Here is a 16404-nt window from a genome sequence, read left to right as displayed (position 1 = left end):
TCAGCACATCAAAACCATCCGATCCAAAATGTATAAACTGTACTTAATTTTAGTAAAAAAAAAAAAAAATTCAAAATTTTTTCAAAAGCAGGTTCGACCTCAGCCCCAAACGGGCTCTAAATCTCTTCTGTCTACTCCTCACATACATTCATGGAAATCTTTTTTCGAGTACATTGCACGAGTATTAGAATTCATTCCGAGCAGAAGGCAATATTCCAAAGGTTTCGTTGATGTCTTTTTAGTGGAACCAGAGTTGGTGAATCAAAATTATTCATTCAAAAATCTATAATCTGAAAGCTACGCGTGGTTCGTAAACAAGATATCAGTTAGGCCGATCAAGCTATTATCGAGGACTATTTTGTCAAATTATGATACAACAAAACTCTGATGAAAACAGACTTTCATCTGAGCTCTCCAAGTATTTCTCATAGAATAAACAAATAAGCTGCCCACTCAAGAGGAAGCTTGGGACTTCTTTGACTTGCTGGTTGCTATCTGGGTCTCAGGCTGTAATGTCAGCATACAAGAATTAGTGAAGAAGAAATAAAACACAAGCAATAAATCATCATGCTTTGCCGTCTAGATTACCTCTTTCTTAACTGGCTCTTCCTTCTCAGACAAAACCAACTCAATGTGGCAAGGGCTGGACATGTAAGCTGACGAGAGAGAAAAAAAAGATTCTAATGAATACAGACAAACAGAAGTGTATGTTTAACTCGTATAGTCTAATAAAATAAACGTACGATTAATTCTTCCATGTGCCCTATATGTACGACGCCTCTGCTTCTGTGCCTGATTCACCTGGATGTGAGATATGTAGAGTGCATCCACATCCAAACCCTTGACCTGGAAAAGAAAGTCGTAAAATCAGCAGAATTATTGCAGAAGATGATAAATACATGAACATCAAACAGATAATAGTTATGTGTACCTCAGCGTTGCTCTCAGCATTCTTGAGCAAGTCCAGGATGAACCTTGCAGACTTGGCAGGCCAGCGTCCTTGTCCGTTTGAGTGCCTGTTCTTTGCTTGAGCAGTTCGCCCAACACCACCACAGAAACGTCGGAATGGAATGGCCTGCTTGTGAGCCAGGACATCTTCCAAGTACCTCTTGGCCTTGGCCAAAGGCAACTTCCTCAAAGCAAAAGCTGTCTCCCTTGTATTCTGCATAAACATTAAAAAGGATGCACAAGTCAAAACAAGCTAAAAAAATCTCTGAAAGTGAAAAACATAAAAACCACCACTTCAACAACAAACAAATAGAGAAACTGATATGGAAACAATTGTACCATCATTTACTGAACCTTCAGCCACCAATAACAACAGAGGTTCACCCAATAACAATGCAATTAATTTCCCTGAAGTTTACGAGAGCCATGTTCACAAAAGGCAACAAGGCCCTGCTTTTTTCATCAGGTTAACAACTAGAATAGAAAATATGTGGAGCAGTTTTGGTTGGTTAAAACGAAAGGATAAAGTGATGAAGAAAATCATCCAATGCTCTCTTCATTTCTTACTATTGAAATCCACAAAACCTCGTTTAGATATAAATAAAATCGTAGCACAAAAATGTCCCATCATTTACTGAACCTTCAGCCACATAAAATAAAACAGAGGTTCACCCAAGAACAATGTAACTGATTTCCCTGAAGTTTACGAGAGACCTGTTCACATAGGCAACAGGCCCCTGCTTTTTTCATCAGGTTTTACTAGCAAAATCAATAGCAAGCAACGGTCATACAAAAAACGAAACCCGTCAAAACCCTAAACACAATACCTTAAAATGAACTCTGAGGTCACCGCCCCTTGCTTTGCAGGCTGCAACATAAGCATGGACACAACAGTATAAAATTAAGATCTCCTCCAATGCACAGAAAACCCAAATGGAAAAATATTAGAACACTTACACTTGGTGGGATTATCAGGCTCTCTAGAGTACTTCACCTAAAAAAGAAAGAGCAAGGGACAAAGTGTGATTTAGAGATTTAATGCAAGAAACAAAGGAAGAATAGGGAGCGAAAAGCGGAGATGTACCATGGTGGCTTATGCTGCAGCACCTTCTGCCTTGTTGAAGCTACAGACGTTGATGTCGGTGGCTCTGGCATAAGAGAAGATGAGACACTGCAGGGTGCGGTTTATATATAGGGTTGCTAAATGAGAGAAACCCTAATTCTTGCTGCAGCCTTCGACGCTGCTCTTTCTTTGGGCTGGGTTATTTGGGTTCCAGCTTTTGTCATGTGAAGCCCACGACTCATTTTCAAAAAATTAAAAAGAAAAGAAAAGCAGGAAGGGAACTTTCATTGCCAGAGCCTAATGGGCTCTACAGCCCAACTAAGCTACAAGATAGGTCTTATTTATATGACCCAATCGTTGAATAGATAGTGTTTGGTATGTTGAACGGTATTGATTCAGCCTGCATGACAAGAAGCTATTTTGTTTTGTATTTAGTATACTTTGAATTGTACTGGATAATATGTTTTATTTTGTATTTGGTAGACACTGGATAAGACCCGACCAACCTGAGACCTGCAATTGTCTAGGTTTTAAAAAAATAAAAGGTTGATTTGACATTACCTTATAAAAAAACCTGGGTAAACTTGTGAACCGGTTGACCTGATATAAAATACGAGATAAAAACTTATTGACTTTTTTTTTATATTTTATGTCAAAACAAAGTTGCTTTATTTTTTTTTTATTTGAGTCAACTCAGGTTAACTCTCTTAACCTATGACCGGATCAACCTGAGATAATCCTTATGACCCGTGACTTGAACCTCACCTCGGGTTGACCTTCGAATTAAGTTTTAAATTTATAACAATACTCTTTTTTATTCTTATGTTGTCTCGATTCAACTCGGGTTGACCATCTCGACTCTTAACTGGGGCCTTGCTCCGAGTCAACCATCTAGTTGTATTTTGAAACTATGATAATAACTATTTTTATTTTTATATTGACTTGGGTCAATGGTCAACTCGGTCTATAACCCAAGCTTTGCACTAGGTTGATTCTTGAGTCAGGTTTTTAAAATATGATAATAACTATTTTTTTATATATATCGATCCAAGTCAATGGTCAACCTAACCTAGGCCTATCCCCGAATTGGCCCACAAGTTGGATTTTAAAGCTATGATAATAATTATTTTTATCATTATATTGACCATGTCAATGGTCAACCTAATTTATAACTCAGGCCTTGTCCTAAGTCAATTCACGAGTTATATTTTAAAACTACAACAATAATTATTTCTATTGTTATATTGACCCGAGTCAATGGGTAACCTAACTTGTAAATTGAGCCTGGCCTTAGATCGACCACTAAATCGAATTTTAGATCTTTAATAATAACCATTTTTATCCTTAAGTTGGTTCGGGTTAATGATCAACCTGACTCGAGCTTAGTCTTAGATTGACTCTCAAGTTGAGTTTTAAAACTATGATAATAATCATTTTGATCCTTACATTGACATGGTCAATGGTCAACCCGACTCATACTTTTGGCTTTGCCCCAAGTCAATTCTCGAGTTGATTTTAAAAATTATGATAATAATCATTTTTATCTTTATGTTGATTTAGTCAATGATCAACTTGACCCGTGACCTAGTCCTTACTCCAAATCATCTCCCGAGTCAAGTTTTAAAATTATGATAATAATCATTTTTATTATTATATTGACCTAGGTGAATGGTTAACCTGAATGGAGACATGGACTTTGCTCATAATCAACCCCCTAGTCAGGTTTAAAACTATGAAAATAGTTATTATTTTCCTTGCGTTGACCCAAATCAACTTAAGTTAACCCTTGTATAGAGAATTGAACAAACTTACCCTATCTTTTCTCTTTCAATGGCACAAAAATTTATTCACTAAAACAACATTGAATAAAACAAAAATTGATTTTTGTTGTCTAAAGATGCAATTGCATGTATTTTTAGTGATATGCATATTTTACAAAAACATTATATTGTCCAGACCATCAGTATCCAACATACCGAATACTACCCTAAGGAGCATATATTTTTTATTATTAAATATTTAGTCGTGGTAATTTATCAGAACAATTGCATATTCTAGCATGTAAAATTAAATACATATTTTTTTAAAAAAATATTTATCATACTTAATTCAGTGGTATTTTATTATGAAAATATCTTATTTGTTCAACAATCTTTCTATATTATTTACTAGTTTTCTTTTTCTATTTTTTTTTTTTAAAGTTTGAAAAATACAAAATGAACAAAAACAATATTAATTATAAATGGTTTTAATAATATAAAAACTAATAAATATATTGTTTCTGAGATGATAAGAATTGATTGATTAGTTTTGATAAACTACAGCGATTAAGTTATAATTAACTCTTTATATCAAGAAGAGCAAACAACATGTAAATTGCATAAACCATGTAATTTTAAAGTAATAGAAACAAGAGCAGATCACTTGCTTAGCACTTGTTCAGCAGACAATCTCTGAAGGAGATATGGCATATAGCCTTTGAGTACTTGATACTTGCTCGTCAAGAAAACTGTTTTTTTCCTCTCATAATTAATATCTCTAATTTTTTTATTAAATAAAATTGTTTCTAAAATATTACTTTTTTTAGTTTTTATAGTAATTAATGAGAGAGAGAATTATCAAGTTTAAGCAAGAAATCAATGCTGATGTCATAAAGTAAAAGAAAAAAAGAAAAAACTCACATTCTTTTTATTGTAAAATAATTACATATATTTGATATGATATAATAACGTAATCAAATTATTAATATAATAATAATAAAAAAAAATAATGTAATGGGATAATTTATTACATTGGTTGGAAAATAATGAAGACTTCGATAAAGTTTATTTTAGCTGTTATAATTTTCAAATTAATTTATTTTAATCCCTATATTTTACTTTTATTCACAAATTGCCTTATTTGAAATTTTATGGTCATTATAATTTATGAAAGTTACAATTTAGTCCTTACAATGGGATTTTATTTAATTGGGTCCTTCCATGGCCACTCTTAATCATGCAATGTTTTATTACCTAGTTTTTTTTTTTTTTATGTGATGTGTATAAATAATAATTCGTTTTTATTACAATTGCAATCCTTCATTGCATTATAATTTAATAAATTTACATAACCAAACCAAACATAGATATGTAATGGACCGTTATGTTACATGATTTATTACCTCCACAAAATAATTAGTGTTATTGTTTCTCATCAAACGCAATGTTAAACATTGTTTTTATGAACTAGCAACCCATTTTAAAACTTGAATTGCTCAAACCCTTTGATTAATATCATAATTAATCACGTATGTTGGACCAAGCATTCGAACTTATTGATTCTTTTTTAAATTTTCTGCTTAAAATGAAACACCATGAAATCATTAATGATTTTATAAATAAATATAGAAAAGAAAAGAAAAAAAATGGTGGGAGTATTATTAATGATCAAGTGAATCAATTCCTGTGAATAATATTACGGGTAACATCCTACTAGTTATTTTCTATCCCACTTTTTTAAAAAATAAATAAAACAAGTAAAAAAAAAAAAATATATTAAATGAATATATTATTATCATTTTTTATAAGTCAGGAATTTTATTCTCTCTCTTTTTTGTATCAATGTTTTTTTCTTTTTCTTACTAATAAAATACCACTACTTGCTCTATGAACACCGTAAGATTTTCCATACTTTTTTGGGAGCCAGGTATTTAATTTTCTATTTTTACCAAGTGGCAGAGGCTCAAATTGCAGAACCTGAAACCACTTGAAGCAGATTCTATTCATGTTGGTGCATATATTTACTGGCTTCAGGATTATTGCCATGCCACTTTGTAATCCTTGCAGTTCCAAAACTGAATAATGAAACAATTTAAATTAAGCTTCAAAAAGTATGGAAATTGAACTACATTTCCCATGAGTGTCATCTGGGTCTAAATAATTTTCTAGCCAATGTTTGGGCAAGTTTATGCATTGGCAGTCAGAAAATGTAGCTGGACATAAAGGAAGAATAGGCAATGACATCAGCCCACTCTGGGAAGAGGCCCTTCAACCTCCTTGCTTCGTCATCTAAAACTTGGTCCACCACAGCAACTTCCACCCTTAAATCATCAGAACTGCTAGCCTGTACTTTCCAGAGAGAATTTATAGCTCTTAACAAAATTGAACCATGTCTGAAAAGAATCATCCTCGTAGACTATGGTAATCAAGGACAGAACTTTACCTCTAACCAGAAAGTCCAGTTTCGTTGGCTGTTTCCACTAAGTCTTAGGATGTAGGATGGTGGGCCACCATCAACTGAATCAGGAGCTGTCCGATTTCCAGAGTGATTAATTACACAACAGAGCAAAAGACTCACAGACAAGTGGAATCTTAAAATTTCGTACCTGAAAGCATATTGTCTGTAAATGACCAGCTTGATAAAGGACCGGTTATGTTAAGGACTGCCACCCAAACCTCCTCCAAGTCACTAAAAGACACAGCGTATGAAGATTAAAACGATATCTGTGTTTTTTGATATAACATATGCACACAAGTATTCCAAGCTAATTAAAATTAAAAATTTAAACTGAGCTTTTCTTAGTAGTTTCTCTCCTGTGCGGTCAAATAGAATCCCCGATGCTGTTACTTCAATTCTTGCCGTGTCTTGGATCTATAGAACGTCTACCAATTATCCATTGAAAATACAAACTTCTAAAAGCGAATACGCATATTTTCCACGATATATGTATATGAATGATAGATTTATCATTAATCAGGCAAGAAGCGTGTGGACAGTTTGCTCATTAAACAGAGCAATAATCTTGTTAAAGTAACACCACAATCTTCTAACATCGTCCTATGGTTCAAGGCAAGTGGGTGTGGCTGAGCTCGACAGCACACCCTCACCAGGAATAATCCAGGTTTGAATTCCTACCCTAGCAACACTGTGCGCTACTGTCAGAAAATGTTCCAACAGTTTCTTGCATGAGCTGACAGTTGAACCGAGTATTCCTGTATCCTATCCCTCCAGACCGAGGACGCAAAAAACTCAAAGAAGTATATATTTTAAGCAGAAGACAAGTTTTCGCGCACTTCCATGAAGATCAACAGCACATTCTACTCACCCCAAATAAAATTCCAAGTAAACTCTCCGAGATTTGTCGCTGGAGACGGTATGTGGCTTGTAATTAGATAAGTGGGGGAAATATCTATAGCGTTTCAAAATGCCATCACTCCTTGCCGGGAACTTTAAGCTTTGAGAAAACAAGAAAGGCACTGGAAAAATTCCCTGCCAAATAAATTATATTAAAAAACAGAAAGAAAGTTACACAAAATGAGGTTTATCAATGAAATTGATTGATTTGCAACCACTTTAGAACATATAATTCAAGATGAAGTAACTTGCCCTTGATGGGCACTAAAACTAAATCTACCACTCCATTGAAAGATGAGAAAACCTGGCACACCATAGGAAATCAACCCCCCTCCCTCCTCTCTTTAAATGAGGCTGTTATGGAAAATGCCCAGGTTGGGGAGAGAGGAAATATTAACAAATTGAAAGAAAATTATCACGTGCTTCCAGATTTGAATAAAAAAGGGAATGTTGCCAAAGGGCAGGTACTTGTGATTCAAATACTGACACGAGAAACCAGCCATCTGTTGTGATTGTGAGTTTTATAACTTGTTATGTCTAGACAAGGCAAAAGAGCCACTTTAAATCATAGATTTGACGTAGCATTAGCAACTGATATTAAATGCAAAATTTGCTTACCATCCAAGTCTCTCGGTGAGACATATTAGCAGTTTCAAAAGATAACTCTTGGCCAATATGCAATTCCTTTGCCACTTCAGGAGCATATTTGAAAAGAAACAATAAAGAATTGGAATCTACAACAGAAAATTCATAGCTGGAGTCCACAATCCTATCTACACCTGTCAATCCACAGAAGTAAAAGAAGTTTTCAGACAAGATGGCTGAGAAAGGGGGCTTAAAATCAGAACGAATAAAGAAGCCCGTAACAGAACTAATAATTGAACTGTGTTCATAATTCACACATCAATGCAAAATCTATCTGGCAGTTATAACTAGCTAGAGTTTTAAAAGGCTTTTAAATATCAAGTGCTCTCTTCTTCATACCTGTAGTAACAAGTGTATGCTGAAAAACAACCCTCTTTGGTGCAGCATTGCTGTATGGAAAAAATTGAGACGAGAGAGCCAAAGCAAGTACACTAATATGCGACAAGAGCTGCAAGATCGAAGACCGAGCTAACCAATGACTACAAACAGGTATTAGTGGGCCCACACACCAACCAGTTACAACCCCAACTGATGCTGCCACTACAACATCAGGAACATAATAGCCTGCAAGAAGGGATCTGGTAATCATAATCCACACTTTACTTCAGAGCATATAATCGATTGCTCAGTTATAACTGTACAAAACAATCATAATGGTTCTGTAGATTATTGACTACTGGAAATAAATATCCATCCTACAGCATACTTGAAAGTCATCGAGAGAAGAGTGCAAGCAGAACTTTGAAAGGGATACAAGTACATCATCCTCTTTTAGCTATGTCGAAATTGAAAATACCACCATATGACACATAATGAAGGCGGTCTATATAAAGTCGATCCAATAAAATGAAACATCACATCAAGTATTTTTAACATTTGCACCTAAGATAAAAAAACAAATAGAAAGGATAATTCATATAAGAATCGGTTGGAAGTATCTGATAGTCCAATTCTTTTTTTTTCCCTCTACACCTGTCCAAAAGTTATCAACAACCAGCAGTGTAAAAAAAAAAAAAAACACTTGCTGACAATATTATTTATACAAAATTCAATTTTCCAGTTAAAGTGCAGAAATGAACATATATTGATGCCCGTCTCACATTCAGAAGAACAACCAGAAAAAATCCAATTGATATAAACAGCATCAGAAAAAATAGTTCAGGGATACTAACCATAGGGAGGTGGGACGGCACCCATCATGCCCATCTTCTCGATCAAAAATTGGGTAAGAAACCCCCCAAAATATACCGAGTATGCGAGACATGGAATTAGAGGTATTACATAAAAAACTGCTGACCTGAAAGAAAGAGCATCAGTCATACCACTTCTGTTATTTTGGCTACCAATTGCCACCTTTCTTCAATTAGAAAGTGACTAAAATGCAGCAAAAAAAAAGGACTTTAATGCGAGAAAAAAAGAGCAAAGAGACAACAATCTATGTTCCATTTGGCATGCTATCACCCCCATCTCCTGCAAGACTGTTTCAAGTCTCCTCGTAAACAAGAAGAAAAAAGAAAAGAATGAAAATACTTAAAAAAACAATAAGAAAGTGCACAAAAAAATTGTGATCTCTCAAAATGTTCCAGAATTAGCTAAGACAACAAGCTGTGCTTTGGATCCAATTAGCAACAGTCCAAAACCATGTGCAGTAGAAAAAAACATATGATGCATTTCAACAGTCTATTAAGAGGATCACAAGGAGTGGTTCTTGAAAATATTCAGAAATAGCAAATTCGATGTTATCTTTCAATTAAATGAGGAATCTTTTAAAAAAGTTAAGGACAGCTTGATAGCAGCTGTTGTGTCAGAGTTCAACATGACATGGCTTGAAGAAATCTAAAAGACATTCAAGTCAACACCTATCTTTCAAGGAAGGCTCCAAAATGATGCTATAAGAACACTAAAATGGAAGTCCAGCATGCTTGAAAGGTGGAAAATCAGCCAGCGTAGATATTTTGAGGCAACAAGAACTTCAGTGCATTAAAGTTCATTAAAAAGTCACCAAGGGATAACACCTCACGTATATGGGATATATAAATAGACACAAATCACTGAATGGCTGATATTTTGCAGCATGCTTCAACTATTTATAGAAAAGATAGCACTATAAAGCAGTTCTAAGAGACATTAAAATACAAGTCACCATGCACAACATCACAAACCAGCAATGCAACACATGCAACTTCAATATAATAACCAATTGAGAAGAAAAATCCAGCCAACATTCACAAGAAGGAATTTGATTGTGATCCATCAAAACCAGTACCTTAGTGATTGATGATCACTGGACTTGATAGATAGGGAAAAGAAGATCCATGCTGGAAGCATAGATGCAGACACAGAAAAGGTCAAAAACCCTCCGCTGAGCCCAGCTACAAGATAAGCCTGTCTTTACTATAGTTAGCCGTTGAAAATTTTAGAAACTATCAAAATCTAGAAGGCAAATTGATTTTTTCTAAAATAGTAAACTAAAAATAGCAATTACATACCGAAGTTAAGCAAGCATAAAATCCAAATGCTCCCCAAAATCTTGCTTCTTCAGCTAGTGCCTGCAAAATATACTCCATTTCAGATATCTGCTGGCTTCTGTGATGGATGATGCAACTGGACTAGATTTAAAACACCCAGAAGATGCATGCGAAACTCCATCAAACTCCAAGAAAGGCATAGTGCTACCAAACAATTTAAAAAGGATGTAGAAAAAAATTAGGATTAGCCACACAACACAAATCAAAGTGTCCAATGAATCAAATCACTAACATTTGTGGTGGAATCGCATATTTTATGGAAAGTTTATCTTGGCAATTTGGACCCTTGAAGGTAAGTCTTCGAAAGAGAATTTGGAGGCAATCTTACCCTTCTACCTTTTAGCATGGAGTTGCTTGCTGATCTCAAGGCTCAAAACAGCAACCTTGAGGTCACAAGCCAAAAGGTTTACCTTTACATTGTGCCAAGCAATAGCATATTGTAAACATAGTAAGGAAAGAAGAAAATTTTTTATGAGAGAGAAGTGAAACATGTCCACCATCCATATGAAGTAGCTGACGTAATTCAAGAAGATAGTTTTCAGCAATTGGTTTTTGGAGAACTTTTCACAACTATCAAATATCATAATTAGGTCTGCTATTACAATTAATGTTTTACTTTTCAATGAGGCCCTATTGAAGGAGAAGCTCAACAATATAGTAATCAAAGTAAAGACAGTGACCAAAAATTGGTCACCGAACTCTACTAAATGCCATGCATATCAAATGTTTGTCATCCCTGGCAACTAGAGGACATCTTGCCCCATTTATAAAAGCAACCCGTCTTATGACCATGTTTGTCTATTGGTTTTCAATTTCTAATAAATTGGTTTTCTATATTGTTTCCTCATATTCTAATGCAGACTTGCATTTGAATCAATTATTTTGAAATTTCATCTCATTGGTGAAGTCAGTAAAATGTAGCACAACTTGAACACCATATTAAATGGCAAGTATACTCATTATTATCAGTAACCAAAGATGTTCCATATGAATATTATTACCTAGGATGTACAAATTCAAAGAAATCCTGATTTGCGAACACTTCTAGCCATGTGATTAAAGAAAATGTAAAAAGCATGGCCTGAGTAAGTGATTTCTCAAAAAAAAATATGCTATGTAATTGTACCTCCTCTGATTTCTTGATAACTGAAACATCTTGAGAGAGAGGGAAACAACCCCAAACAGTTCTTGGAATTAGCAAACCAACAAGTGAGCAGGGGATGAACATCAAGAATGCCAGGTATGGATGTGCAAACCTGCATTTGGATCTTGCATGTCAATGTGAACCATGACCAACAGTTACAACATCATCTCTCTCTCTCTCTCTCTCTCTCTCTCTCACACACACACACACACACACACACACACACACCCCTCCTCTCACAGTTGAAGCTACAGCTACTCCTAAGATACAGAAGAGATCTATGGTGACCCAATGAAGTTCATCATTATAACATCATCATCCAATTGAAGTTCATCTTGTTGTTGAATACAATGAAACTACTGAAAAAAACCATGAGCCACAGTTAAAGCAGACACCACGCTCACACCTTGTGAACCTTTTCCTATTCAAAATACCAGGGAGAATAAATCAAAAGAACCAGAGAACAAACTCACCAGCTCAAAGCATGACTAGAGAAGAACAGTTGCAAAATAGAAAGGATAATCGGGAAAATAATTGCCAGTATAATCCCAGCAGCATGGAAAAGCAATCCTGGAAAGTAAACAGGATCTGAGTATTATCGACAAAATCTTCAATATGCATGTCTTGTGTCTATTAACTTATCAATGTGGAGGTGGGTGTGGGGTATCAGAACATGGAGATTCAGAATAAAAAATTCAAATAAAAATCAGCAGTTGAGAATCAACCTTTCACAAAATCATAGAAGACTGCAAAACAAGAACGTGACCTAGAATCCCAAAAATGCAAAAGGAATGGCATTACAAAAAAGATGGCGATGGGAATACTATGGAGTACCACAGCTACCCTTCTTGAATAGAAAATCTGAAAAAAAAAAACATTATAGATAAAAGGACGTTGTTATGCATTACTCAAGGTCATAAAAGGTCATATAGTGAGTCATAAATGTGTTAAAATTTAAGAAAGAATAATGAAACATCGGATAGAGAAGATGTCATAAATTTTGCAGCGTACAAGGAACCATGATAAGTAATCAAAGAAAACAGCCCTCTCATCCTTGTAGTCATTGGTTGTGGCTTTAGATTCTCTTTCTCGAGCACTTTGTAGCTTGGAAGAATTTGTGAAGGCTTTGAGTATGCTAAGCAAATTTTCTCCACGAGCTTGAATGCTCCCAGGTCTGGTATGAGTACATTCAAATGCATCAGAGGATGCACTTAAGAATAAAGCGACAAAAGAATTCCAATGAAGTATATATATATATACCAAAATAGCAGATGTAAAGCATACAGTAATTTGTCCAATGTATCAAAGGATGTATGGTAGTAATAACCACCAAGAAGAAAGATGATATCAAGGCTTGGAATGTTTCCATGATCTTGGGAAAATATTCTGTAATCTGTATCTCCAGGAATCACAGGAAAGATGTCCTACATAGAGAAATAGATCATTTAGAACTGAAATAATTAAATGCAAAGAGAGGACATGCACAGTAGATGGGTATCGGAATAAACCACACATATATGTTAGGAGAATTTTAAAGTGGCCCAGGTGAATATGAAACAAAATCATGCAAAAAATATTTGTTTCTTTGTTTCCTTACAAGTAACCAAAAAACAAAATAATCATCAGAATGTTTTGAAGTTAAATTTAAAAAACAAGAAAAATAAAAGAAAACCTGAGCAGCACTATGTGCCATGGGATATACTGCGGACTCTGCATATACTTGAGAAGGCCAAGACCCAGGTCCGGATTGGCAGACTAAATCTGTTAATACAACAGCATTCACATTAGCATAGAGCAGCAGGACCATTACACGGAACTCTGAATCATTAAGAAAAGTCAAAAACTTATGTTCCCAACTACCAACAAATAAAATTTTAATTCATTTCTTATATTTTCATATCTGGCAGCTTTGGAAGTGAGTGATGTTGAGAACATGGTACATTTATTCTGATATAATGTGATTGTATGTTGAGCTAACTTTAAGAGGCTTCCCCCTGGATCAATCATGATATAGGAAAGAAGTTGCATATTCTGCAGATCACAGGCTGCTTTCTGTTTTCTGCTCTAAATCCAGTTCCCTTTTCCCCAAATCATTGAGTCAATGTTCCATATGCATTCTAAAAAGGTTGAGAAAAAGTAACACTGGAATTGGATCATATCCTACCAGGACCAGCAGTCCCAGATGCTTCCACATTTATAGAAGCTCCAACTGAATCACGCCATTTATGTGTCGTCATGAAGCCATGTGAACCCTGAGACATCCCAAACGCTTTTAAGATTAAAGTGAGAGAAGTAAAATAGAAAATAACTTGATAAATAATGGTCCACTAAATGTGTTTTGAATGCAAGGAATTTGTTGCGGCTGTCCAACAAAGTAGGAAAAAGAAAGCTGCATTCAGTATGTTCAGAAATATGACTTGTCCACGATGGAAATGGCAACACAACAAAATTTTTTTTTAACAAAAATACTCAAATAATAATATTGCTTACAAACATATACTATACCAGCATAAAAAGTTCCTCTGCGCCATTAAAAAGAAAAATAATTGGCCGGGGGGGGATCCAGCCAGATTCTACTGTAACTCTAGCTAATTCCAGCATTGATGCTGCAAAACAATGAAAACATGTTAGCTAACGTCTTTAAGGCAGTCCAAGTGGTTACGAGATACAATGTACTCACCAACACATGAACCACAATCACCAGCTCCTGGTGAACCAAGAGGACTATCAAAATGGCCATTAATTAATACAGATGGGTCAGTTTCTTGCAAATCAGCTGATGATATCCTGTTATCAAGTAGAAGTTAGTCCAAGTGTTGTTTTCCAAAAATCTAAGATAAAAATACACTCTTTATTATCTAATAAGGCATACATTATCACCAATTATAATACTGTACATGCAAGATAAAAACGCAAAGCATATGACACAATCTACTATCATTGATCTCCTAACCCAATAAGGCACCATTTCCTCATTAGTCGTTTCCTATACATCACTTAGAGCTTCCCTCTAAAATGTAATGTAATACCTTTCTTAATATTTTTTCTGAGGTAAAAAAGAAATGGTTCAACATTTTCCCTTCACAGGATTCAGCTTCCTAGCTTTTGTTCCAGCAGTGAACAATAAAGTTTCATACGACACTTCAGAATGCAATTAAAATTTCATGTGCTGAATAGCTTATATGTAACAAGTCCAGAGGCCACAATTTCTCGACAAAGGTGCGAAGTCCAGTCCTTTCAAAATGGAAGACACATCCTTTCTTAGAGGATGTATCTCACCTCCAAGTGAAATCTCCGATCATGCTTTCAAGGGAGTTCCATATAAAAATAGGGGCCCCAGTACGCAAGGGAAAAAACACATCCCATTCCTCGATGATTCTAGCACGAATCGAACGTCAGCACATGAACACAAACTTGAACAGGCAATAACATTTGAGCGAGTAAAGAAATTACCTGGCAACAATATTTATATGGTCTCTATAAGCAAAAGATATGCTGTGGCCTAGAAATATCATATTGAAGGAACCATTAACAGTGGTCTCCTCAACCTCAATCCTGCAAATAAATAAAAATTAAATAAGGTAATAAACCAAAATCATAATTAAAATTAAAAAATATCACTTAAAATGTCAACCATACCACCAGCATTACTGAAGAGAAAATAACAACCTGATATTGGATTCAGCTCTCTCCTTCAGCATTTCTAACTGCTCTTTAATATACGCCGCGGCTTTTCTTAATCCAGGACGCCCTTCCTTTTAATTTATCAGCATTAAAAGCCAATGAATAAATAAATAAGAAAATTGAAAACTCCGTAACAAAACAAGAGGGACATGCAAGCACAGAAATGAGGGCGGGACTGACTTGACGATCGTCTTTGGTTAGAACTGCAACATGGTGGATGGCTCTGGCCTCGGAGAAGCGATCGAGAGGGGCGTCGATCGAGAGGGGCGTAATGAATTTCATGTGAAGTACGGAGTGAACAAGAAGCGATATGATAGTGTAGATAATCGCTAGAAAGAAGATGAATTTGAATCCAGATACGTCTCTTGAGCTCAGCCTCGACGCCATTTCTGGGTCTCTCTGTTTTTTCTTTTTTCTTTTCAATTTCCAAGATTGGAACGGGAAATATTATATAGTATATTGGAGGGAGAGCAGAAGAAGAATGCGTTGAAATTTTCAGCTCAGAAGAGTGTGGATGCTGACTGCTGTGTTTTGTATCGGTGCCTCAAGTGCCAGTCGATTTAAAGAACTCCCTCTCCTCTCCCTCCAGTTCACGCTTGGGTGGGTGGGCTACTTCTTCTTCTGAGCCGGAGCTAAGCTTGTCTAGTTTATTTGGGCCTTAATAAGTAAATGGACTCTAAACGGAGGTATCTCCTGCTACCTTCCTTAAAGCTTGATATGCAAATTGCAAGTTGCTTCCCTTTCGTTCACCTTTAGAGCCAAAACCCAAATTACATGTTGCAAGCTTGCAACCACACTACCAGAGAGGGCAAAGGCTTTACAGTGAGGCCTGGGCATTCTGATTGTAAGCATGTGAGAATTTCTCACACAGTGCTTCGTATGCATGTTGATTTTTTTTTCTAATAAATTAGTATATATTAGTTATTTCTAATATTAATTATTTTTTTCTAAAATAGACGTAAATGTTATGCAAGCGACCAGATCCTTATCTCTTAGCCAATATGAGATGGTGACAATATCATGACCTCTTTAGTGAGAGGCTTAAATAGCACAATATGACTGGCATTCCAACAAATAACATTGATAATGATGTGTGTCCATGTCTACACAAAGTGGCCCTTTAATAGGTATTGTCGTAATTTACATAGGTTCTACCGCATATTAGATTCTATAATTGAAAATGATTATTTTAAGGAGAGAAGCTGACCCATTTTTGCTATATAAGTGTCTAACGCCCCTTACCTCTTAGCTAGTGTGAGATAATGACATCACCATAA

The 16404-nt window shown here is 35.4% G+C and overlaps 2 protein-coding genes and 2 non-coding genes across 4 annotated transcripts; all 4 read right to left on the bottom strand.

The window, feature by feature from the left end:
• Window positions 1–253: 253 nt before the first annotated feature.
• LOC118058084 (large ribosomal subunit protein uL22y) lies at window positions 254–2150 on the bottom strand. The gene is made up of 7 exons (XM_035070795.2): window positions 2033–2150; window positions 1906–1942; window positions 1776–1816; window positions 932–1162; window positions 744–846; window positions 589–656; window positions 254–507 (listed from the first exon to the last, which is right to left on the bottom strand). Exons 1-7 carry the CDS (start codon window positions 2033–2035, stop codon window positions 454–456), a joined length of 537 nt encoding a protein of 178 aa, XP_034926686.1. The 5' UTR covers window positions 2036–2150; the 3' UTR covers window positions 254–453.
• Window positions 1280–1408, bottom strand: LOC118058271 (small nucleolar RNA snoR74). Its single transcript, XR_004689136.1, has one exon. It is a non-coding gene; the product is annotated as a small nucleolar RNA snoR74 (small nucleolar RNA).
• LOC118058265 (small nucleolar RNA snoR74) lies at window positions 1566–1695 on the bottom strand. Its single transcript, XR_004689135.1, has one exon. It is a non-coding gene; the product is annotated as a small nucleolar RNA snoR74 (small nucleolar RNA).
• Window positions 2151–5838: 3688 nt separating the features above from the next.
• Window positions 5839–15678, bottom strand: LOC118058077 (uncharacterized). The gene is made up of 21 exons (XM_035070790.1): window positions 15308–15678; window positions 15113–15198; window positions 14897–14998; window positions 14124–14230; window positions 13949–14049; window positions 13608–13695; window positions 13116–13204; window positions 12728–12867; window positions 12455–12617; window positions 12169–12304; window positions 11917–12013; window positions 11426–11555; window positions 10261–10320; window positions 10038–10156; window positions 8944–9068; window positions 8111–8335; window positions 7745–7905; window positions 7098–7261; window positions 6378–6460; window positions 6215–6300; window positions 5839–6115 (listed from the first exon to the last, which is right to left on the bottom strand). The coding sequence occupies exons 1-21, from the start codon at window positions 15512–15514 to the stop codon at window positions 5972–5974; spliced, it is 2613 nt and encodes an 870-aa protein (XP_034926681.1). The 5' UTR covers window positions 15515–15678; the 3' UTR covers window positions 5839–5971.
• Window positions 15679–16404: the final 726 nt, after the last annotated feature.

Source organism: Populus alba, chromosome 8 (genome assembly GCF_005239225.2).
Source record: "Populus alba chromosome 8, ASM523922v2, whole genome shotgun sequence".
Lineage (NCBI taxonomy): Eukaryota > Viridiplantae > Streptophyta > Magnoliopsida > Malpighiales > Salicaceae > Populus > Populus alba.
Note: the sequence above shows the minus strand (reverse complement) of the source record. Positions and strands in the feature narration are given on the sequence as shown.

Excerpts from the sequence above, each read along its gene's own strand:
- LOC118058084 (XM_035070795.2), bottom strand. Across the intron at positions 1,163-1,775 it reads ACCTCAGAGTTCATTTTAAG|AATACAAGGGAGACAGCTTT; the intron begins GTATTGTGTTTA and ends ATGTTTATGCAG. Across the intron at positions 657-743 it reads GGCACATGGAAGAATTAATC|CTTACATGTCCAGCCCTTGC; the intron begins GTACGTTTATTT and ends CTCTCTCGTCAG.
- LOC118058077 (XM_035070790.1), bottom strand. The coding sequence starts at position 15,514 with ATGGCGTCGAGGCTGAGCTCAAGAGACGTATCTGGATTCAAATTCATC. Across the intron at positions 10,157-10,260 it reads TTTATGCTTGCTTAACTTCG|GCTTATCTTGTAGCTGGGCT; the intron begins GTATGTAATTGC and ends TAGTAAAGACAG. Across the intron at positions 6,461-7,097 it reads TACTTGGAATTTTATTTGGG|TGACTTGGAGGAGGTTTGGG; the intron begins GTGAGTAGAATG and ends TGTGTCTTTTAG.